We start from the raw sequence: 24227 nt of genomic DNA on the forward strand, positions 1-24227 counted from the left end.
CTTCATCAATTAGGGCATCGATGGCATCGTCCCCATAGTGACCGTACGTACATATCCCAACCAGGATTACAGGTAACATCCGCATCGAGCTAAAGGCTAGAGCTGCCGCTTTCAAGGAGCGAGACACTAATCCAGACGCTTATAAGAAATCCCGCTATGCCCTCAGACGAACAATCAAACGAGCAAAGCGTCAATTCAGGATTAAGATTGAATCCTACTACACCGGCTCTGATGCTCATCGGATGTGGCAGGGCTTGAAAACTATAATGGACTACAAAGGGAAACCCAGACGTGAGGTGCCGAGTGACACGAGCCTACCAGATGAGCTAAATGCCATTTATGCTCGCTTCGAAGCAAGCAACACTGAGGCATGCACAAGAGTACCAGCTGTTCTGGATGACTGTGTGATAACGCTCTCGGTAGGCGTTGTGAGCAAGACCTTTAAACAGATCAACATTCACAAAGCCGCAGGGCTAGAAGGATTGCCAGGATGTGTCCTCAAAGCATGCCCGGAACAACTGGCAAGTGTCATCACTGACATTTTCAACCTTTCCCTGACCAAGTCTGTAATACCAACATGTTTCATGCAGACCACCATAGTCCCTGTGCCCAAGGAAGCGAAGGTAACCTGCCTAAATTATTACCGCCCCGTAGAACTCATGTCGGTAGCCATGAAGTGTTTTGAATGGCTGATCATGGCTCACATCAACAACATCCTCCCGGATACCCTAGACCCACTCCAATTCGCATACAGCCCCAACAGCTTCACAAACGACGCTATCTCAATCACACTCCACACTGCCTTTCCCACCTGGACAAATGGAACACCTATGTGAGAATGCTGTTCATTGACTACAGCTCAGTGTTCAACACCATAGTGCCCGCGAATCTCATCACTAAGCTAAGGACCCTGGGACTAAACACCTCCCTCTGCAACTGGATCCTGGACTTACTGATGGGCCACCCCCAGCTGGTAACGGTAGGCAACAACACATCTGCCACGCTGATCCTCAACACTGGGGCCCCTCAGGGATGTGTACTTAGTCCCCTCCTGTACTCCCTGTTCAGCCAAGACTGCGTGGCCAAATACGACTCTAACACCATCATTAAGTTTGCCATCATTAAGTTTGCTGACAACAATGAGCCTATAGGGAGGAGGTCAGAGAACTGGCAGTGTGGTGCCCTCAATGTGAGCAAGACAAAGGAGCTGATCGTGGACTACAGGAAAAGGCGGGCCGAACAAGCCCCCATTAACATCGACGGGGCTGTAGTGGAGCGGGATGAGAGTTTCAAGTTCATTATCACCAATGAACTACCAACCACACCAAGACAGTCATGAAGAGGGCATGACAAAACCTCTTCCCCCTCAGGAGACTTAAAATATTTGGCATGGGTCCCCAGATCCTCAAAAGGTTCTACAGCTGGACCATCGAGAGCATCCTGACCGGTTGCATCACCCACAGGGTATGGCAACTGCTCGGCATCTGACTGTAAGGCGCTACAGAGGGTAGTGCGTATGGCTCGGTACAACACTTTGGCCAAGCTTCCTGCCATCCAGGACCTATAAAATAGGCGATGTCAGAGGAAAGCCCATAAAATTGTCATAGACTCCGGTCACCCAAGTCATAGACTGTTTTCTCTGTTACCGCACGTCAAACGGTACTGGAACAACTAGTCTAGGACCATTACCATTATCTATCTGTGCATGCTCACTTCTCCCCTACCTACATGTACAAATTACCTCAACTAAGCTGTACCCCCGCACACTGACTCGGTACCCCCTGTATATAGCAATAGTGTTACTTTATTATAATTTTTTACTTTAGTTATTTGGTAAATATTTTCTTAACTCTTCTTGAACTGCACTGTTGGTTAATAAGGGCTTGTAAGTAAGTGTTTCACGGTAAGGTCTACACTTGTTGTAATCTGATACAGTCACAGGGAGACGCCAGGCAGGGGTGCATGAGAGCGTGTCTGTACAATACATGGCCTGTATATGACATATTACAGTCAGTGATGTGTCTTTCATTCTTATCTACAGTACACCATTACTGTGCATAACCAGACTCCTGATTTCCTGTAAACCCTACCCCGACTGTTGAAGAGAAGTACAGTTCAGCATTTTAACTCTTCAGCGCTCCAGGATTCACACATGCCTTAACTCCAGGATTCTAATTTACATTGGGATTTAAACTGTTAGAAATACTGAACACTTACAAAGAGCGAATATGAAACAGACCTATTCTGACTCAAAACGGTGACTTTCCAGAAGCTGAAACAGTAATGTAGGTAAACGTCTGACTTGATATCTTTACGGAGGACAGCGTGTACTATAACTGCACTGTAATCATTCTGTCATTGGTAAAAGTACAGCCACATACAAGCTAACTAATGTTTTTTCTGTCTCACAGAAGTTCTGCTTTCCTGTAACTTCACCTTTCTGGAGGTGTTTCACCAAACTCAATTACCAAAGGGCTGTTTGTGACCTTCACTCTCCCGAACGCAACACCGGGATTCTTATGTACAAAGTTAGAATTAACGGCTAAAGTGTACTGCCAGTAGTGCTGTTGCGTATCTGGTGTTCTACGATGACAACACCTATTCCTGTCCCTAAGCTGCTGATGGACATTCTGGAAGAGCTGGGTGAAAATGACCTGAAAAGATTTCAGTGGTACATGATTCAGAACAAGTTTGAAAGCTGTCCCTCCATCCCATCAAGTCAACTGCAGAATGCAAAGAAGGAGGAAACGGTGGATATGCTGGTGCGGACCTATGGAGAGAATATGGCTGTGGATGTGGATTCCATCCTATCATCTCTTCCCTCTGCTCAAACCTTCTCCAACCTATCTCCTGATTCTGCCTCCTCAACCCTCCTCTCCTCCCTTTCTGCATCCCTTGATTCTCTATGTCCCCTATCCTCCAGGCCGGCTCGGTCCTCCCCTCCTGCTCCGTGGCTCGACGACTCATTGCGAGCTCACAGAACAGGGCTCCGGGCAGCCGAGCGGAAATGGAGGAAAACTCGCCTCCCTGCGGACCTGGCATCCTTTCACTCCCTCCTCTCTACATTTTCCTCTTCTGTCTCTGCTGCTAAAGCCACTTTCTACCACTCTAAAGTCCAAGCATCTGCCTCTAACCCTAGGAAGCTCTTTGCCACCTTCTCCTCCCTCCTGAATCCTCCTCCCCCTCCCCCTCCTCCTCCCTCTCTGCAGATGACTTCGTCAACCATTTTGAAAAGAAGGTCGACGACATCCGATCCTCGTTGCTAAGTCAAACGACACCGCTGGTTCTGCTCACACTGCCCTACACTGTGCTCTGACCTCTTTCTCCCCTCTCTCTCCAGATGAAATCTCGCGTCTTGTGACGGCCGGCCGCCCAACAACCTGCCCGCTTGACCCTATTCCCTCCTCTCTTCTCCAGACCATTTCCGGAGACCTTCTCCCTTACCTCACCTCGCTCATCAACTCATCCCTGACCGCTGGCTACGTCCCTTCTGTCTTCAAGAGAGCGAGAGTTGCACCCCTTCTGAAAAAACCTACACTCGATCCCTCTGATGTCAACAACTACAGACCAGTATCCCTTCTTTCTTTTCTCTCCAAAACTCTTGAACGTGCCGTCCTTGGCCAGCTCTCCCGCTATCTCTCTCAGAATGACCTTCTTGATCCAAATCAGTCAGGTTTCAAGACTAGTCATTCAACTGAGACTGCTCTTCTCTGTATCACGGAGGCCCTCCGCACTGCTAAAGCTAACTCTCTCTCCTCTGCTCTCATCCTTCTAGACCTATCGGCTGCCTTCGATACTGTGAACCATCAGATCCTCCTCTCCACCCTCTCCGAGTTGGGCATCTCCGGCGCGGCCCACGCTTGGATTGCGTCCTACCTGACAGGTCGCTCCTACCAGGTGGCGTGGCGAGAATCTGTCTCCTCACCACGCGCTCTCACCACTGGCGTCCCCCAGGGCTCTGTTCTAGGCCCTCTCCTATTCTCGCTATACACCAAGTCACTTGGCTCTGTCATAACCTCACATGGTCTCTCCTATCATTGCTATGCAGACGACACACAATTAATCTTCTCCTTTCCCCCTTCTGATGACCAGGTGGCGAATCGCATCTCTGCATGTCTGGCAGACATATCAGTGTGGATGACGGATCACCACCTCAAGCTGAACCTCGGCAAGACGGAGCTGCTCTTCCTCCGGGGAAGGACTGCCCGTTCCATGATCTCGCCATCACGGTTGACAACTCCATTGTGTCCTCCTCCCAGAGCGCTAAGAACCTTGGCGTGATCCTGGACAACACCCTGTCGTTCTCAACTAACATCAAGGCGGTGGCCCGTTCTTGTAGGTTCATGCTCTACAACATCCGCAGAGTACGACCCTGCCTCACACAGGAAGCAGCGCAGGTCCTAATCCAGGCACTTGTCATCTCCCGTCTGGATTACTGCAACTCGCTGTTGGCTGGGCTCCCTGCCTGTGCCATTAAACCCCTACAACTCATCCAGAACGCCGCAGCCCGTCTGGTGTTCAACCTTCCCAAGTTCTCTCACGTCACCCCGCTCCTCCGCTCTCTCCACTGGCTTCCAGTTGAAGCTCGCATCCGCTACAAGACCATGGTGCTTGCCTACGGAGCTGTGAGGGGAACGGCACCTCAGTACCTCCAGGCTCTGATCAGGCCCTACACCCACACAAGGGCATTGCGTTCATCCACCTCTGGCCTGCTCGCCTCCCTACCACTGAGGAAGTACAGTTCCCGCGCAGCCCAGTCAAAACTGTTCGCTGCTCTGGCCCCCCAATGGTGGAACAAACTCCCTCACGACGCCAGGACAGCGGAGTCAATCACCACCTTCCGGAGACACCTGAAACCCCACCTCTTTCAGGAATACCTAGGATAGGATAAAGTAATCCTTCTCACCCCCCTTAAAAGATTTAGATGCACTATTGTAAAGTGGCTGTTCCACTGGATGTCTTAAGGTGAACGCACCAATTTGTAAGTCACTCTGGATAAGAGCGTCTGCTAAATGACTTAAATGTAAATGTAAATGTGATGTCACACTGGATATCCTACGTAGAATGAAAAACAATAATCTTGCTGACCAGTTAACTGAAGGTAGCTAGTGGTATATGAAATCAATCAATATTCCTGACCACATTGTATTGATTATTTCCACATTTTGTAATTCTGGGTCCAATCTTAGTGCTCATTTCAAAGGTGAAACTAAAACATTTCATTTCAGCTTGGAAGGAGCGTATAAAGATCTCTCCGTCAGTGGCACCATCTGAGAAAATGGCTTCCAGATCGTCTCTCCCAGAGGAGGATCTCTCTTGTCCTGTGTGTGGTGAAATCTTCGAGCGTCCTCTCATCCTGTCCTGTAGCCACAGCTTCTGTAAAGAGTGTCTGGAGAAGACCTGGAAAAAGACCACATCTCGGGGCTGTCCACTTTGCAGGAGCACATCTTTGATGGAATTACCTAACCTGGCTTTGAAGAACTTGTGTGAGTCCTTCTTACAGAAGACTGAAAAGAGAGCTCATACGAGTCTGGTGAGTCCTTTATGTTGGCATCAGGATCTAAGGAGCTCTGCAGTGTTCATAGTTAAAGATTCAAGCTCTTCTGTGCAGCTGCAGGAACACACAATTTGATTAATGAGTTCATAGGATAGCAATAGTTCTGAAACTTGAACTATTTTCAAAATACCTCTACTGCAGCAAGGTATATTCTTAATGTAACAAACTCTCGCAGGGTGACACCAAGAGCCAAGTTAATTAGCCATCATCTAACAATAACCTATGTAATTAGATACATTCATGAAAAATATATTCTTGATGATGCATTTACATCAATTGATATATAATTAATTTATTGATTGAACTGCAGAAAATCTTACAGATTTGTGTCTTTCACTGGGTCACTGATTCCCTGGTTTACATTTACGTTTAGCAGACACTCATATCCAGAGCAACTTAGTACATTTTACCTCAGTAAAGAAGTTAGTAAGGTTGTTCCAAAAATTCAGTGGATTTTGAAAAGTGTAACTTGGTCACATTTCAAGAGGTTAAATAAAAAAAGAATATAGTAAGTGCCAAATAAAGTATAGGGTTGACCGTAACAGGGTGTCATGTCCTGACCATAGAGAGCCCTTATTTTCTATGGTAGAGTAGCTCAGGGGGTTAGTCTAGTTTATTATTTCTATGTGGGGTTCTAGTTGTTTTTCTATGTTGGGGATTTTGTATGATTCCCAATTAGAGGCAGCTGGTATTCGTTGTCTCTAATTGGGGATCATATTTAGGTAGCTTTTTTCCACCTGTGTTTTGTGGGATATTGTGTATGTGTAGTTGTATGTTAGCACACCATTGTCGTCACGTTTTGTTTATTCTTTATTGTTTTGTGGTTCACTTACTTTAAATTAAAAAGATGTGGAACCCAGATCGCGCTGCACGTTGGTCCGAGTGTGCTTCCAACGATCGTGATACAGGGTTGATGATTTCATCTTAAATCAGCCATAAATCCCGTTGTGAAATGGGGAATGGAAGCTTGTTGTGTGCAACAGGGAGTGGCAATTGAATGCAAGCTTAAACAAATTCTAGATATTGTTAAAATATTTCTAGCCGGTCTATGAGTAACAGGGTTGACGTGTTATGTTCGACCCACTCAGTTTAACTCCACAAAACACCAAAAAATGGCCAAAAAGCATAGAACCAGCTCACCAGGTTTTACACTATGATTTTAATACTAGAAGTCTGTTTCTTTTGAATTAAAAAAAAAGGAATAGTTTAACCATATTAAAACGAGAGTTCAGTTCACATAACAGGGTTGACCTTAAAATGAGGGACATACGTAAATGATACACTAATCACATCAAATAAAATAAAAAATCTTCAGAAATGACTTTGTCAAAGCAACAAAATAACTAGGGCTTTACAATGATGGTGCAAAGTGTGAGGTTAAGTGGGTAAAAATCTTCCTTGAAGTCAAGGGTGCAAGGAGGGACATGTCAAAATGCTGCCTTTTGGCACTTCAGCAAGTCTTTATTCTTCTAAAAAAATCGGATTTATTGAATAATCCATGTGGTCTATATTAAAGGGCACTTCAATTCATATACAGATGTCATATAGGATATTCATTTGATCAATCTTTTGTTACTGAGAATTTTCCTGCACTAAAGAAAATGCAAACTTGTAGTGTATTTGAGTTTTAAAAAGGCTTCTGAAGATTGTCATTTCAACTTTGAAATTTCAGACTTGATTTGCCCTAATGGAAAATGTATCAACCCCTACAAAAATGTCTATTTAATTATGATTGACATTTCCTATTTTCCTGCTAAAACAAAATGGCTCAAATGAAGATCCTACATCTGTAACAGGCTTATAAAATTCAATATTGGTCCACAATTTCTACTTAAATTATCAAAGGGATGCAACAGGCACTATTTTCATGGAATAACCCAGTAGAGTTTAAGGTTACAGCTGAGTAATACAGTTAGACTGCTCTCTCTCCAGTAAAATGAGTTTCTTTCAATGAGGTTATGTCCTATTCCAGGATGAAGTCTCATTCCAGACTGGCCTAAAGCCCCTTGAGGAGAAGCTGAATGACTTTAAGAAAATTCAACAAATCTGTGCTCAAACAACTAAACACATTAAGGTGAGTACAAGTCAAACAAGGTTGCAGCAATAATGGACTTCACTTGTGAGAGCTATTTCTCTCACTGTTTTCAGAGCCAGGCCCGGAACACAGAGAGGCAGATTGAGGAGGAGTTTGAGAAGCTTTACCAGTTTCTACGACAGGAAGAGAAGGCCAGGATAGCTGCAGTGGGGGAGGAAGAGCAGCAGAAGATTCAGATGATGAAGAAGATTGAAGAGATGACCAGGGGTACATTATCACTTTCAGACACAATCAGAGATATAGAGGAGCTGCGAACTGAAGACATCTCATTGGTGCAGGTAAGAACTTCTCTCTTTCAGACACATAATGTAATATGTTTTTTTTTTACATAGATTCTAAATACATTCCACACAGAAAAATACATGAATTACATCGTTGATAACATTGATAAGTATGTTGTTCTTGTATTCATCTGCAGAACTACAAGGCCATGATAGAAAAGTAAGTGATATGCCTCCTCTCTCTTCTCTCTGGTTCTGAACCCAACCCCAAAGCATCACTGACACCTGAACGTTTTCCTAGGACCCAGTGCACACTGCCCAATCCAAAGCTGCTCTCAGGAGCACTGATAAATGTAGCCAAACACCTGGGCAACCTGCAGTTCAGAGTCTGGGAGAAGATGCAGGGGATCATCAAACACAGTGAGTACTGCACAATATAATACATCAATTAATATGGTAAGTACTTTCATAATACATTATTGATCGTTTATTTTGAAGGAGTTGGGCGGTTCCACACCGTACATATTTATATTGGATAGGATAGAAAGGTTAAGATATAAGGGAGTGTTCTGAAATAGCCTAGGCCGAATTCGAACCCATGCTGCTGCTATATATGTATTCCTGAGGCTTAGACCACTAGAACAACCCAGGTCACAAATTATTGATAGTGTATATTATATTCTCTAACCAACAGAATGTCTGTCTTTTGTCTTACAGCTCCCGTGATTCTGGACCCCAACACTGCCGCCCCTTGGCTTTCTCTGTCTGACGATCTGACCAGTGTGAGTCAAAAATGGCAGCAGCAACCTATGAACCTAGAACGGTTTGAGAATTATCAAATTGTACTGGGCTCTGAAGGGTTCAGCTCAGGAAAGCACAGCTGGGAGGTGGAGGACCATCCTCTCTGGGATATGGGTGTGGCCGAAGAGTCCATCGAGAGGAAGAAAAATCTGACTGTGTCACCAGAATGTGGAATCTGGGCTATTTGGTTGAGGAACAGCAAGTACATAGCAGGAGTAGGTGGGATCCTCCCTCTGCAGAGGAGACCCCAGAGGATCAAAGTGCAGCTGGACTATGACAGTGGGGAGGTATCTTTCTACGACTCCAAATATATGACTCACATCTACACTTACAAAGACATTCAATTTAAAGAGAGGATGTACCCATACTGTATGGTTGGACCCAGTAGTAATGCCACCAACCCTGATATAAAGATCTGCCAATCAGAGGTGTCTCTGACAATGTTATCTCAGTAAGGTGTGTGTTTCTGTGTGTCTTTGTGTGTGTGAATTATTAACTTTGATAATGATGGTGATTATGTCTTGAAGATGAAATCGGATGAGAGATTAATCTGTTCATCTCTGTTAGTGTGTCAAGTGAAATGTGTGTGTGATTCTAGTTTCTCACAATAATGGTCAGAGAGTAATAGGATACGGCATGTGTCAAAATTGATTGATTGCTGACCTTATGACCTGATGACATGTACTGAATATGTGCCCCCCCCCCCTGTCATCAGGTCATAAGGTCAGCAATCAATCAATTTTGACACATGCCGTATCCTATTACTCTCTCTATGGTCAACTGGTATAATGTCTACTCTTTTAAATTCGGTATAATAGTGTATTGTGTGTGTGGTGGTAGGGGGGGCTATTTTATTTTATCCACCTGTTGACTTTGTTGAATTTTGTATTTGAATTATTCTACATCCATTTTTGGATTTATAAGTAAATTATATTTACCCATTGATTCTTGAAGAATATACTGTATGTTATAAATGCCTCATGAGCTTAGTACAACTGTCAAACCCCATCAGAACCCATATCAAACTGTATTTGTCACATGCTTCATAGACAACAGGTGTAGACTAACAGTGAAATGCTTACTGATGGGTCCTTGACCATCAATGCAGTTAGATAAGATAAGAAATAGTGAGAAAATCGAATACAAATTTGAAATAGTAACATGAGGAATAAATACACAGTGAATAATGAATCAAAGTAAAGAGTATAAATAACATGGCTATAATACAGGGAGTAGAAAAGCACATAGAGTACAGGGAGTACCAGTACCAAGTTGTGCAAGGATACGAGGTAATTGAGGTAGCTGCTGTATGTACTGTACATTTAGGTAGAGGTAAAGTGACTAGGCAACAGGAAAGATAATAGACAGTAGAAGCAGCATAAGTGTCACACCCTGGCCATAGAGGCTTTTTATTCTATTTTGGTTAGGCCATGGTGTGACTAGGGTGGGCATTCTATGTCCTTTTTTTCTATGTTTTGTATTTATATGTGGTATGGTTCTCAATCAGGGACAGCTGTCTATTGCTGTCTCTGAGAACCATACTTAAGTACCCTTTTCCCCCACCTGTTTTGTGGGAAGTTAAGTTTGTCTTTGTTCAGGGCACATAGCCCAAAGCTTCACGGTTTGGTTTATGTTCTTCATTTGTCGGCATCATTTTGAATAAAGAAAAAATGTACGCTTACCATGCTGCACCTTGGTCCAGTCCTTTCAGCCAGCCGTGACAATAAGTGGTGTGTGTGTGTGGCATTAGTATGCATGTGTGTGCATGTTATATGTGTGAGTGGGAGTATGTAATGTGTGTGTGTGGGTGGGTGGGGGGTAAGTGTAAGAATGTGTGAGTGTGTGGGTAAAGTCCAGTGTGTGTGCATAGAGTCAGTGCAAGAGAGTGCAATGTTTGTAAACAAACACTATATAGCCTATACAGGCTATGATTGTGGGTCCTGTTCATTCCGCATCGTGGAAGTTGAGCATTACAACATGATTGAAATTTAAAGGCAATGTTCCTGCTTTAGCCGGAGACTGCATTCACGGTAAACGCTGCATATGTCAGGTAAATCGGAAATGACCTTTCAATTGCACGCCCAATTTTTCAGTTTTTGATTTGTTAAAAAAGTTTGAAATATCCAATAAATGTTGTTCCACTTCATGATTGTGTCCCACTTGTTGTTGATTCTTCACAAAAAAATACAGTTTTATATCTTTATGTTTGAAGCCTGAAATGTGGCAAAAGGTTGCAAAGTTCAAGGGGGCCGAATACTTTCGCAAGGCACTGTACATATGAGATGAGTAATGTAAGATGTGTAAACATTATTAAAGTGGCCTTATTTAAAGTGACTAGTGATCCATTTATTAAAGTGGCTAATGATTCGAGTCTGTATGTAGGCAACAGCCGCTCTGTGTTTGTGATGGCTATTTAACAGTCTGATGGCCTTGAAATAGTAGCTGTCTCTCGGTCCCAGTTTTGATACACCTGTACTGACCTCGCCTTCTGGATGGTAGCGGGGTGAACAGGCAGTGGCTCGGGTGGTTGTTGTCCTTGATCTGTTTGCCTTCCTGTGACATCGGGTGCTGTAGGTGTCCTGGAGGGCAGGTAGTTTCCCCCCGGTGATGCGTTGTGAGTTTCAGCGTTTTAGTTGACAAGCCAAATTTCTTCAGCCTCCTGAGGTTGAAGATATGCTGCCTTCTTCACCACACTGTCTGTGTGGGTGGACAATTTCAGTTTGTCTGTGATGTGTACCCCGAGGAACTTAAAACTTTCTTCTTTCTCTACTGCTCTCCTGTCGATGTGGATAGGGTGGTGCTCCCTCTGCTGTTTCCTGAGGTCCACGATCATCTCCTTTGCTTTGTTGACGTTGAGTGAGAGGTTGTTTTCCTGACACTACACCTCGAGTGCCCTCACCTCCTCCCTGCAGGCTGTCTCGTCGTTGTTGGTAATCAAGCCCACTACTGTTGTGTCGTCTGCAAACTTGATGATTGAGCTGGAGGCGTGCCTGGCCACGCAGTCATAAGTGAACAGGGAGTACAGGAGGGGGCTGAGCACGCACCTTTGTGGGGCCCCAGTGTTGAGGATCAGCGAAATGGAGATGTTGTTTCCTACCTCCACTCCCTGGGGGTGGCTTGTCAGAAAGCCCAGGACCCAATTGCACAGGGTGGGGTTGAGACTCAGGGCCTCAAGCTTAATGACGAGCTTGGAGGGTACTATGATGTTGAAGGCTGAGCTGTAGGCATCGTCTGTAGACCTGTTGGGGTGGTATGCAAACTGAAGTGGGTCTAGGGTGGAAGGTAAGGTGGAGGTGATATGATCATTGACTAGTCTCTCAAAGCACTTCATGATGACGTAAGTGAGTGCTACGGGGCGGTAGTCAGCCATTTAGTTCAGTTATCTTTGCCTTCTTGGGTACAGGAACAATGGTGGCCATCTTGAAGCATGTGGGGACAGCAGGCTGGGATAGGGAGCGATTGAATATGTCCAAAACACACAAGCCAGCTGGTCTATGCATGCTCTGAGGACGCGGCTAAGGATGCTGTCTGGGTAAGTAGCCTTGCGAGGGTTAACATGTTTAAATGTCTTATGTCGGTCAAGAAGAAGGAGGCCCACAGTATTGTATTATCCTCAAAGCGGGCAGAGGTGTTTAGTTTGTCTGGAAGCAAGACGTTGGTGTCCATGACTTGGCTGGATTTCTTTCTGTAGTCTGTAATTGCCTGTAGACCCTGCAACATAGGTCTTGTGTCTGAGCCGTTGAATTGCAACTCCACTTTGTCCCTATATCAACATTTTGCTTGTTTGATTGCCTTGCGGAGGGAATAACTACACTGTTTATTTTCAGCCATATTCCCAGTCACCTTTCCATGGTTAAATGCCGTGGTTCGCGCTTTCAGTTTTGCACAAATTCCACTATCTATCCACGGTTTCTGGTTAGGGTAGGTTTTAATAGTCACAGTGGGTACAACATCTCCAATGCACTTCTTTATAAACTCACTCACCGAGTCAGCGTATAGATCAATGTCATTCTCTGAGGCTGCGCGGAACATTTCCCAGTCGGCGTGATCAAAACAATCTTTAAGCGTACATCCTGTTTGAGTTTCTGCCTATAGGACGGTAGGAGCAAAATGGAGTCGTGGTTGGATTTGCCGAAGGGAGGGCGGGGGAGGGCCTTGTATGCATCGCAGAAGGTAGAGTAGCAAATGTTAGTGTATTGCCCGCGCAACAATCAATGTGCTGGTAGAATATAAGAAGCCTTGTTCTCAAATTTGCTTTGTTAAAATCCCCAGCTATAATAAATGCAGCCTCAGGATATATGGTTTCCAGTTTACATAGAGTCCAGTGAAGCTCCTTGAGGGCCGTCGTGGTGTCTGCTTGAGGGGGTATATGCACGGCTGTGACAATAACCGACGAGAATTCTGTTAATATGGTCGGCATTTGATTGTAAGGAATTCTAGGTCAGGTGAACAAAAGGACTTGAGTTCCTGTATGATGTTTTTACACCATGAGTCATGAATCATGAAACATACACCCCTGCTCTTCTTCTTCCGAGAGAGATGTTTATTTCTGTCTGCACGACGCATGAAGAAACCCGGTGGCTGTACCGACTCCGACAACATATCCTGATAGAGCCATGTTTCCGTGGAACAGAGAATGTTACAATCTCTGATGTCTTTCTGGAAGGCAACCCTTGCCCTAATTTCATATACTGTACCTTGTTATCTAGAGACTGGATATTGGCGAGCAATATACTCGGAAGCAGTGTACACACTTTTGAAGTCTGACCAGGAGGCCGCTCCGTCTACCTCTTCTGCAGCGACGTTGTTTTGGATCGGCCTCTGGGATTAGATCCAATGTCCTGGCTGGTGGTCCAAACAAAGGATCTGCTTCGGGAAAGTCGTATTCCTGGTCGTAATGTTGGTAAGTTGACGATGCTCTTATAGCCAATAGTTCTTCCCGGCTGGATGTAATAAAACTTAAGATTTTCTGGCCTAACAATCAAAGAAATGATACATAACATAACAAAATACTGCATAGTTTCCTAAGGACTCGAAGCGAGGCGACCATCTGTCGGCGCCATCTTGCAAATTAGTTTATCATTCCAGATCAGTTTCCTTTGTTGACGCCGAAAATAGTTTTTCTGGAAAGGAATTCTTGAAAAACTACTTTGGTTTATCAAAGTAAGAATGAAACCATATCCTCTGAAATAATCTACACTTGTGTGTTAGCTAAAATGCATTGAATTGTAGGTCTGCCTACGCACTTGCATGCTACATCCAGTAGGTGGTGCTCCATACCATACAGGGGACAGAGAAGTTGACAGGTCTTGGTTCTCTGTGAGTGTATGCTGCAGGACTCAACAAATGCCAAGGAGCTCAGAGAAAGGGGTGAAGATTTGAGATGCAAACGGGTCCTGACACTTCTTGGACAAGATGGGGTTCAGAGACTGGGATGAGGGAGACCTGGGACCTGTGTATAGTTTCCAGTGGAGGCACTATGGTGCGGAATACAGAAATATGCATGCAGGTACACCACACTAACATGGTATTGTAGGATTATGATATGAGTGTTTCAATTTTAACTAGTGCTTAATTTTCATGGATAATACTTCCCTTATAGATTACACAGGACAAAGTGTGGACTAACTACAGAAAGTTGACACAATCAAGATCAATCCAGAAGAATCATCATGTGTGCGTGGAACCTCAAAGGCATCTGACAGTCTTCACTGACTTCACTGTGTATACACTTAACAGTCAATGTTGGTTTGTATTGCTCACACACCTGTGCCTGTGTTGTTCCCAGACCATATGGCGCTGCCCCCCTGCCCTGTGTCAGTTGTAATTCAATTGACGGGAAGCTGCCGTGTCAGCTGTACCAGTGCTCGGGGGACATGGGCCTGGGAGTGCCCTTCAACATCGCCAGCTACGCCATCCTCACCTACATGATCGACCACACATCACAGGACTTGAGGTGGGGCAGACACCAGCTTAAATCCCCTATTCGCTAACACCCTCCCTTCGACACAAAGGATGATCTTTTAAGTGTAATAACCAGTCTATAATAAAAGCAGGGTAGTAAAATAAGGTATTTCATTCCTGCCTTTCTCCCTCCAGCCTGGTGAAAGTAGGTTCATGACAGATACAACAACCGAGTTATACACACTGCAGTGACAAGTGTGTAAAGCTATGGCCACACAGAAGCATGAAAACAAATACACATTCATCCTTCTGTATTTGTCCATCAAAAGTTCAACTATCTTCGGACTGGTTGCAAAACGTACAAAGGCCTACATATTGTGCGTTTGACGGACGGTCGTCCATTATCCGTCAACGGATGACTCCCATTGCAAAACCATTGGCTCAATCCATCATTTTCTGACACAAAATGTCTGGCCGCGGCCCAAACGTGATGACTCTTCCCTGACAGCTCCAGAGAGATTCGGCCCTTCCCCAAGCCGAAGCTCATTCGGACAGTGGAAAAAAAATAGATTACTTCCGTGCAGAAGACTAAGATCGTTGACTACAATCTCCAACGCATCATCAAAATGTAGATGGCAGTTTAAATGGCCTTCAATTAACTACAATGAACAAAAATAAAACACCATGCAACAATTTCAAAGATTTCACTGAAGTTTAGCTCATGTAAGGAAATGTCAATTGAAATAAATTCATTAGGCCCTAATCTATGGATTTCACATGATTCTGAATACAGATATGCATCGGTTGGTCAGAGATACCTTAAAAAAAAAAATAGGGGCATGGGTCAGAAAACCAGTCAGTATCTGGTGTGACCACCATTCATTTGCCTTGTGTAGCGCGACACCCTCACATAGAGTTGGTCAGGCTGTTAATTGTGGCCTGTGGAATGTTGTCCCTCGCTTCAATGGCTGTGCGAAGTTGCTGGATATTGGCGGGAACTGGAACACTGTTGTACATGTCGATCCAGACCATCCCAAACATGCTCAATGGGAGACATGTCCGAGTATGCAGGCCATGGAAGAACTGGGACATTTCAGCTTCCAGGAATTGTGTACAGAGCCTTGCTACATGTGGCTATGCATTATGCGGAAACATGAGGTAATTGCGGCGGATTAATGGACCGACAATGAGCCTCGGGATCTCGTCATTGAATTTCGGTGCATTAAAATTTCCATCGATTAAAATGCAATTATTCATTTATTGTAGCTTACACCTGCCCATACCCTCACCACCACAGGTCACTGTTCACAACGTTGACATCAGCAAACTGCTTACCCACACAACACCATACAAGACATCCACCTGGTACAGTTGAAACTGCTGCGACTTCCGTCACAGTCATTCTCTAAAATGACAGAAGTAGCTTATGGTAGAGAAATGTACATTCAATTCTCTGGCAACAGCTCTGGTGGACATTCCTGCAGTCAGCATGCCAATTGCACGCTCCCTCAACTTGACATCTGTGGCATTGTTGTGACAACTGCACATTTTAGTGGCCATTTGTCCACAGCACAAGCTGCACCTGTGTAATGATCATGCTGTTTAATCAGCTTCTTGATATGCCACAACTGTCAGGTGGATAGATTATCCTGGCAATGGAGAAATGCGCCATAAAAGGGATGTAAACAAATTTGTGCACAAAAAAATAAAAATAAGCTTTTTTGGGCATATGGAACTTTTCTGGGATCTTTTATTTCAGCTCATGAAACCAACACTTTAAATGTTGTGTTTATATTTTTGTTCAGTGTAATAGCTGGGTGGAGGTTTACTTTTTGATTGAAATATTCTGGTACAGTACAGTGTCTACCTGTTGCCTTTTTAGATTCAATTGTGTATTTTATATTGTTTGTATCAAAGGAATTTGGTAAATAAAGAATATATACATTTAGTTATTGGCACAAACATCCCTTTTAGAAACATACAAAAGTAAAATCATTTCATCTTGTGCATTGTTAACCAAATACAGGAATTCTTCAATGGTTACTTAAGAAAATCATTGGTTGAAAAATCTACTTTAACTGCCCGGCTTCCTCCACGACACCGTACTCGTCACTGGAGCTTCTTCCACACTTGCCCCTGAGGGTACTGGTGTGTCTGCACTGACGACTCAAACATCTCACAGGAGTAGACTGGATCCTGATGGAACAATAGCCAACAGAAACCATGGGCAAGACTTTAAAGAGCCACAGCATTTAAATTCATGATCACAACACCAGATCATTTTGATAAAAACCATACCTTGGGAGGCATGTAGTGGGCGTTCTGAATCACAACGGGACTTCTGAAGTGCTGATGGAGGTGGTCCACAAATTCACACATCCTTAGAAAGAGAACAGATTTTATTTCAGCACCTGACCACAGCTCAAATAATTACAGTTACAACCAAATGAAATAATTATGGGGTCATTGTTATATTCTATATTATGTCATTGTAGCTTGAATGGTTTAGAATGATGGGCTGGGATGTCCACGCACCGGTTGTCAAGACTGGCAGACACAGAGATGTAGTCAAAGAGAATCAGGTGCTGAACCAGCTCACACAGTCCAACACCTCCAGCATGAGGACACACAGGCACTGGGGAAATAGATTAAAAGATAAACACACAGCACGGGCAGAGACACACAGCTGGGCTCATACTCATCAAGCATCTGCTGATCTTGGATCAAGCCCCCCGTCCATACAATCTTACCTACAAGGCCAAACTGATCCTAGATTAGCACTCCTATTCTGAGATGCTTTATGAATATGACCGCTGATGTCTTACCCTTGAACTTGTGGGCCATGAGCAGCACGGCTAGGTTCTCGTTGACACTTCCCAGTCTACAGCTGTCAATCTGGACAAACTGCAACGCTGACGCCTGGAGGAACTGCTTGAACATCACTCTATTATGGCACTGGAGGAGCCACAAGAACAACATTCATTACATATCAGTTAAACTGACTAAATACTGACAGCGCTAGTGTAAAACACTGAACACGATGAGTCAGTAACATTGACACACAGGGAGTCCTAACCTGTTCTCCTGTGGCCACTCCAATGCCAAGCGGCGCCAAGGCCTGCAATGGCAGAACAGAGACGTTAAATCCATGACTGTTTCTCAATTTGTGCTTCCGCAATTTCTCACATCCCATCTCCTTGACTCCTCAAAACACATTGGAGAAAAGGTCCAAGGGGAGGGACCTTCTCTAATACAGTTGAAAAGGAGGCGGGGAAATAGGACGTGAGGGATCACAAAGCAATTAAGAACCCAGGCCTCAGATCCTTCCCTCATCACCTTGGAGATGGCAGCATGTCCCAGGATATCGTCAGGGGAGGTGGGCTCTTCGATCCACAGGGGTTTGTACTCAGCCAGCCTGGTCACCCAGGTTATGGCCTCGCCTACGTCCCACCTTTGGTTGGCATCAATCATCTGAAAAAGAGAAGACAATTGGCTGCAGAATGAATTGAGCCAATCCTGTGCATGAGGTTTACTGAATCCAACGGCATTACAGATTTACCAGTGTGTTGTGGGGTCCAATCATCTGCCGTATGAGACTGCACCGGCGAATGTCATCCTTTAGGTCAGCCCCCACCTTCACTTTGAACTTGGTCCATCCATCATTTAGTGCATCGGTGCACAGCTACAGGAAGATAGAAATTGACACCCATACCCCCAAGACATGCTAACCTCTCACAATTACTACTACCAGGGGAGGTTAGCATGTCTTTGGTGGTATGATCTTTGACCCCCTAACTTTTTCACTTATCATTATACGTAATCATAGTAGCATCCACATTAATGTAGAAGTGTTTATAAACATTCTATTCTTATTTAAAATAAGTGACAAACACATTTACCATTCGTTTCATGTAGTCATTGCATGCTAGGACTATGGGACCAAATATTACACTTTTGACTCCTTTATTCACAAGTGTCTTCAGGGGTGTCAATTCTGACACCTATCTTTTTGAGAACAAAAAAGGTATCACTTGTTAAACTTATAAATTGTATTAGTATAGAAAACAATCCACTTTTTTGCATTAATTATAGCCCAGTATTTTAATAATTTAATACAGTAATTATTGCTCATCTTTATTAAGGGTGTCAATAATTTAGGACCACACTGTATATACGGTTTCCCTATGGGGCCTGGTAAAACGTAGTGCCCTACATAGGGAATAAGGTGCCATTTGGTACTCGGACCAATGCACAGCATATGTATGAGAGGAGACCTGTTTCAGCAGCTGGTCGGAGTATCCTAGCCAGGCACAGGAGGTGGTATAGGCAGGATAACCCTCCTTCAGCATCTGGTCCACTGAGAGGTCATACATTCACATCAATACACTTCATTAATAAAATTCATATTCCAATAGAGGAAGGTACATTTTTATAATTGCAGTACTGAGTATATTATGGGATTGTAATCACTTCATGGAGGAGCAATTACAGCCACTAAACTCCACTTATCAAAGCCGTTAACGTCGCTCAGGCCCTTTGTGTGCTTACCTCTCTGCTGCTTCCCCGTTTGAGCTTTCACAAGTATATCTGAGAGAGTGAGAGAGAGAGCGAACGAGAGAGAACACGCATATCAAAGATAATAGGTAATGGTGTTTGTAGACTACCTTGTGAACCTGTTAAACCAGAGTGCCGATGGCCAATAGAGGAACATATTATGGACAGTGTTCAGCAAGACGTACCAAGGGCCTCCTCTTCAGTAAGGGCATCAGTGATATATCTGAAGTCAATGCATGAGATGAGCTTTCTGGGGTCCTGAGGCAAGAACACAAGCGTGTACAGGCACACGTACATACACTACTTCATCCTAAAAACGTGTCTGATTACAGCACATTCCAAGATGTACACATTACATTGGGTCATTCCAAACTTTATCCGCAAAGTCATATTTCAATGTCGCACAAAACTGAATATGACGTGGCGGATAAAGTTCGGCACGACAATTTCATTTGTACACATCTAAAGACCTGCATCACTATACGGACAGCTTTTCCGTTTCTATAAAGACACATTTGGAGCTTTTGTTCGAGCCCACATTACTACAGAACGAGGATGTCAATCGCTGGTTTGGGTAAGTTTCTGTCTTGACATTTCTAGAACATGCCATTTACATCCAAAATACAGATATGATTGTCAGAAAAAAAATAAATAAATAAACCTTTAAGTTTGATGCTTTACTCAAGAGTAAAGCTAAAAAGCTCTCCATATCAGCAACTTACCATTTCAACAAGCAGCTTCCACAGTGGCTGTTGACAAAAGGACAGTCATTTTAGCAGTATCTCGACATATGAAGTGTCTTGCTATATTGCTTGGCATGCCTGGACCACTAACATCCATAGTGTCGCTGTCTGATGAAAACCCTCATCTCCAAAAATCAACACAAAAAATATATTTTGAATACATTTTCTTGGTCCTATGATATGTTCAGAGTACATCGAGGGGTTACTGCTTTCAATTCATTTGAACAATTAAATAAAATCAGTTACAAGGTTCAGACCGCAACGATTGCTGAGGCAATGTGGGCCATAGTCAAAACTAGCGCACTATATAGGAGACAGGACTCCACTCTCTCACCTTGCCCTCGGACCGTGCCCAGAGGTCCCATACTGCATTCAGGACCGCCGCAGTGGCCAACTGAATGACTCCTTTCTCTGGTCCAATCTGGTACAAGACCGGGGTAAAAGAGATGCGTACACACATCTTTCAGTGAAGTGTTAGTTACTCAGTGTGGATTGATTAGGGTAGTTTGTGTTGGAGTGGCTGTGTATATTCACCCATCGCATCTGTCCATCGCTGGTGAGGAGCCGGTAAAATCCACGGAAGTCACTCACAATCTCCTCTAGAGATTTCCCCACAACTAGGGCTGACAGGGCTTCCACAGCGCACACAACTGCACAGTTTAAAAAAGGGACAAATGTTAGTCATTTGAAAAAAAGTACACAGTATTATCCTCAGACTGGCAGATAGGTTCACATGGGGACAACTAGCATGTAATGCATAATAATTTAGAGATCTGGGAGTACCTATGTTCTGGTTGCACCTATGCATACAAAGCCAGACTGTGTTGTGTTTACACATACTACCACAAGATGTAGCTGTGGATAACATGTATTTAGACTACTAAACAAAGCCCACCAACTATAACACTCAAAAACACATTGAAATGGTGAACGTTGGATCAAGAATCTTACCAATTTCTGTGCCTCTCCCCACAGTAAAAGTCAAGCCATATCCTTGCATTCCTTGATCAGTTTCGATGACAACATAGGCGACAGAGTAGTCCGGGTCGGTGTGCTGAAAGAAGCAAAATGTGTATTTTCCTATATGATCCTTAGGCCGACCATAGGTAGGGGAAAATGAAAGTGCTGCAGAAATAAATTGTCTGCAACTTCTGCAAGAACGCATTCATTGCATTGATGCACCTACCATTGCGTCTGAACCATGTTGCTCCAAAGATGTTGGAAATCTGACATCGCGGACAGTCAACTTTATAATTGTTTTAGTCATTTTGCTCAATTTCTTTTAGACAGGGAAGTAGCCCGCTAGTGTACTATCGCTTGCTCAACATGAGTCCCGCCCACTGCGATTGGTTGAAATGCCTTTCCGCGTAGGAAAAGTGTGATTCTCACATGACTTTATGCAATCATAGTGGCTACAACCGGGTGAACCAGTTTGGCGTTGATTTACAATCTTCCTGGGTACCGGCTGCCTCTTGGGCTTGAGCCGGGTGTTCCGTTCTGTCCGACAGGCAAAAGTGACGCGCCTGGAGTAATGAGTGAGTGCAGAGCAGATTACCGTTCACTTTTGAGCAGGGCTGGCCTCCCTTAACCGATACGTCTGGTCACGTGACGGGCCATAGCCTCGGTAAATCCGGGGCAGTTTCATAGATCTCCGTCAATGCAACTGTCAAAAAATGAATTCATGCCAATAATATTAACATTGTGACAGCTCGTGCCTCGACAAGTGTCATCAACTCCCTGTTTGTCTGTATAAAACTATTGCATCTAACGAATTCAACAAGAATAGCACACATTCAAATCCGACATGTTTAATTGTATAACTACAAATTCCACAGATAAGCATCCATAATTATTACTCCACCAACTTCATAACTTGCATTCTAGTCTTAGCTGTCTTAAAAAAACGCAATATCAACTGTCTGTTGTCTGTATGAAACTGATGAATCTAACGAGTTCAACAAATAGCACACATTAAAATCTGAAATATTTAATTTTTGTAATGTTTAATTACAAATTCCACAGATTAGTATCTAAATCATATTTATTGATCTTTTCACCAACTTTATGACTTGCATTCTAGTCTTTGCTGTCCTTTTTTAAATTTATTTATAAAATTAGGATTTCACAACTTTGTACAAAGCCCTTCTTTAAAACCTCAGCTGAACATGTGTGTTCTGCCCATCTATGCAAGTATGCATAATCAAATGCGTCACTGAATTGATGAGTTTAAAGAACAACAAAGGAGTAAAATGACAACTGTTGATGTGACATGACACATTAAAAAGACCTTTGAGCTTCCTCCTGTTGCAGTCTTAAAATAACTGACTGCTCACTGGTTATGGCTACTTTATAAAAACGAAAATGGAAATAAAAACTCATTCTCTTTGTATCTAGGCTGAAACTGTAGACTGAATTAAATCCATTCACAAAATAAAATCACATGTAGACAACATAAAACAGTTCAGGTGCTTTGGCAATATATTCCCATAAAGGCAAAATTGTTACTTTTTTAAAAACAATTTTTAGATCTAAAAATGAAACACGTGAGGATGAGTCAAGTATACAATCCAAAAGATAACGTTTGTTGAAGGACTTCTCCATGTATGTGAAAGAGAAGGCCAAGTCCTCTTTAACATAGGTGTGTAGAACCAATTTCTGGCATGTAATGGCCAAATCAGGTGGTTGTATCAACAAATTCAAATCTGGAACTAAGAGGGTGAATATTTAGTTTGTTTTTGTGTAGTGCTATGATATGTGCAGAGACGAGACACATTGGCTTGTAGCTTAGTGAGCTACAGGGCTGTGGGCTTTGCAAGGAGAGCTGAATATTCTCCCATCTCACAGTGATATATTGCTCTGGGGTGAAGTTTCCCCTAGGTACAGATCTAAGATCAGCTTCCCTTTCCATAACAATTAGTAGGGGAAATGCTAAATTGAACCAAGATCAGTGTTTAGGTGCAACTTCATCTTACAACTACATATGCAGAAAATACTCTGTAGTGATCTTTAAAGAGGCGATTTAACTTGGCATAGCAATGGTCTGTCAGGGACACACAACATGATGGCCTTAGTGTTGTAAAAATGTCCAACTGAAGGACTCGAAGGGAAGGCTTCACATGAACCTAGAACCATGTCCATGATATTAATTATTCTTACAGTTACATAGAATAAAATCAACAAATAAAATAGAAAATGAGCAGACTAGACGGACCCACGCAACTGTCCCTGATCCGCGTCACTCAAGTCAATCGTTCAGAAAAACACAGGAGGAGAAAAAAGCATTTTCCAGTTGAACTGATGAAATGTACTGAACACAGAACTGAATTATCCTAACTGAAATATTCCCACAGTACTTGACAATATTTTCATCGCTTACAGTACATCCTTCTCTCTCATCCACCATTTTGAAGAGCTCTTATTCCAAGGGCACCTACCCATCTCTCTCATGTGGCATTTTCACAGTTCAACAAAGATTTTAGAAACAACACAACAGAATGATTGGTCACTTCGAAAAAGAACATGATCATTATAACCATGTGGGAAATTGAGGAATAAAAAAAAACAAAGGAACAAAGGAGTAAAGTCATACAAACTAAGACCTGTAGTACCTGAAATAAAAAAGACAAAATGATCAGTAAAAATTAGTGTAAAAAAAAAAAATAGCATATTTATTTTTATCATCAAGGATAGCAGTGGTTTGTGCAACTCGATAACCAAGCTTCCAGTTGCCTTTTCTGAAGCACATTATTCATAGCATTTAATCTTCATGCGTCAGTATCAAAGTCTGTTCCTCCTGGGTGGAGGGATACTTTGCACGGTGAAGGGGTCCAGGGCTGCGCTGCGGCCAGGCCTGACTATAGGTTATCCCCGGGCTGGTACTGTGGCTCTGTGGCTGTGAAGTAGTCCTCCAGGAAGGACTGGATGTACTCGAAGGTGGGCCTCTCGTCGGGGTCCTTCTTCCAGCACAGCTTCATCATCTCGTGGAGGGAATCGGGACAACCCTGGGGGCAGGGCATACGGTACCCCCGCTCCACCTGCTCCAGGACCTCCCTGTTCACCATGCCTGGGTGGAGAAAGAGAAATAGAAAGAAAGGGATAAATAACAGAGCGGGGGGGGGGGGGGTGATCTAATTCCACTGAGACACCCCCCTCCTCCCTCCCCCTCAAAAAGCATAAATAAAAAGGAGGCCTGAATCAGGGGTTGGAATCGGTTCAGGGAACAGATCCTAAAACAATGAAATTTTTTCAAGGAACAGAATCTGTAATGATACAGCACCTTCGGAAGGTTTTTCAGACCCCTTGACTTTTTCCACATTTTGTAACAAGCTATTCTAAATTAGATTAAAATGTCC

At 43.5% G+C, this 24227-nt stretch overlaps 3 protein-coding genes and 1 pseudogene across 4 annotated transcripts in view; 2 read left to right on the top strand and 2 right to left on the bottom strand.

The window, feature by feature from the left end:
• Positions 1 to 8121: 8121 nt before the first annotated feature.
• Positions 8122 to 9348, top strand: LOC115104528 (zinc-binding protein A33-like; the record flags this gene model as incomplete). The annotated part of the gene is made up of 2 exons (XM_029625890.2): positions 8122 to 8293; positions 8591 to 9348. Coding segments are annotated over 2 exons (711 nt in total), but the record flags the coding sequence as incomplete, so codon positions are not given.
• A 4162-nt stretch (positions 9349 to 13510) lies between these two features.
• On the top strand, positions 13511 to 14683 carry LOC115104529 (thymidylate synthase-like; annotated as a pseudogene).
• A 1627-nt stretch (positions 14684 to 16310) lies between these two features.
• On the bottom strand, positions 16311 to 21427 carry enosf1 (enolase superfamily member 1). 2 transcript variants are annotated; one of them, XM_065007146.1, is made up of 16 exons: positions 21062 to 21427; positions 20827 to 20929; positions 20410 to 20525; positions 20210 to 20296; positions 19855 to 19881; positions 19318 to 19390; positions 19127 to 19165; positions 18853 to 18935; positions 18478 to 18579; positions 18138 to 18260; positions 17915 to 18049; positions 17655 to 17696; positions 17404 to 17533; positions 17114 to 17213; positions 16877 to 16958; positions 16311 to 16774 (listed from the first exon to the last, which is right to left on the bottom strand). In XM_065007146.1, exons 1-16 carry the CDS (start codon positions 21140 to 21142, stop codon positions 16688 to 16690), a joined length of 1410 nt encoding a protein of 469 aa, XP_064863218.1. In that variant the 5' UTR covers positions 21143 to 21427; the 3' UTR covers positions 16311 to 16687. The 2 variants fall into 2 exon arrangements, with proteins under 2 accessions (XP_064863218.1, XP_029482705.2); XM_029626845.2 differs by lacking the exon at positions 18478 to 18579 and having other exon boundaries at positions 21062 to 21425.
• Positions 21428 to 21667: 240 nt separating this feature from the next.
• Positions 21668 to 24227, bottom strand: part of LOC115105163 (tyrosine-protein kinase Yes-like) — a 51363-nt gene continuing 48803 nt past the window's right edge. Inside the window, exon 11 of the mRNA XM_029626844.2 lies at positions 21668 to 23938. Within this exon, the coding sequence (XP_029482704.1) occupies positions 23730 to 23938 (209 nt within the window). The 3' untranslated portion in view covers positions 21668 to 23729. The remainder of the gene's footprint in view (positions 23939 to 24227) is intronic.

The sequence above is a fragment of the Oncorhynchus nerka genome, linkage group LG22, assembly GCF_034236695.1.
Source record: "Oncorhynchus nerka isolate Pitt River linkage group LG22, Oner_Uvic_2.0, whole genome shotgun sequence".
NCBI classification, from domain to species: Eukaryota; Metazoa; Chordata; class Actinopteri; order Salmoniformes; family Salmonidae; genus Oncorhynchus; species Oncorhynchus nerka.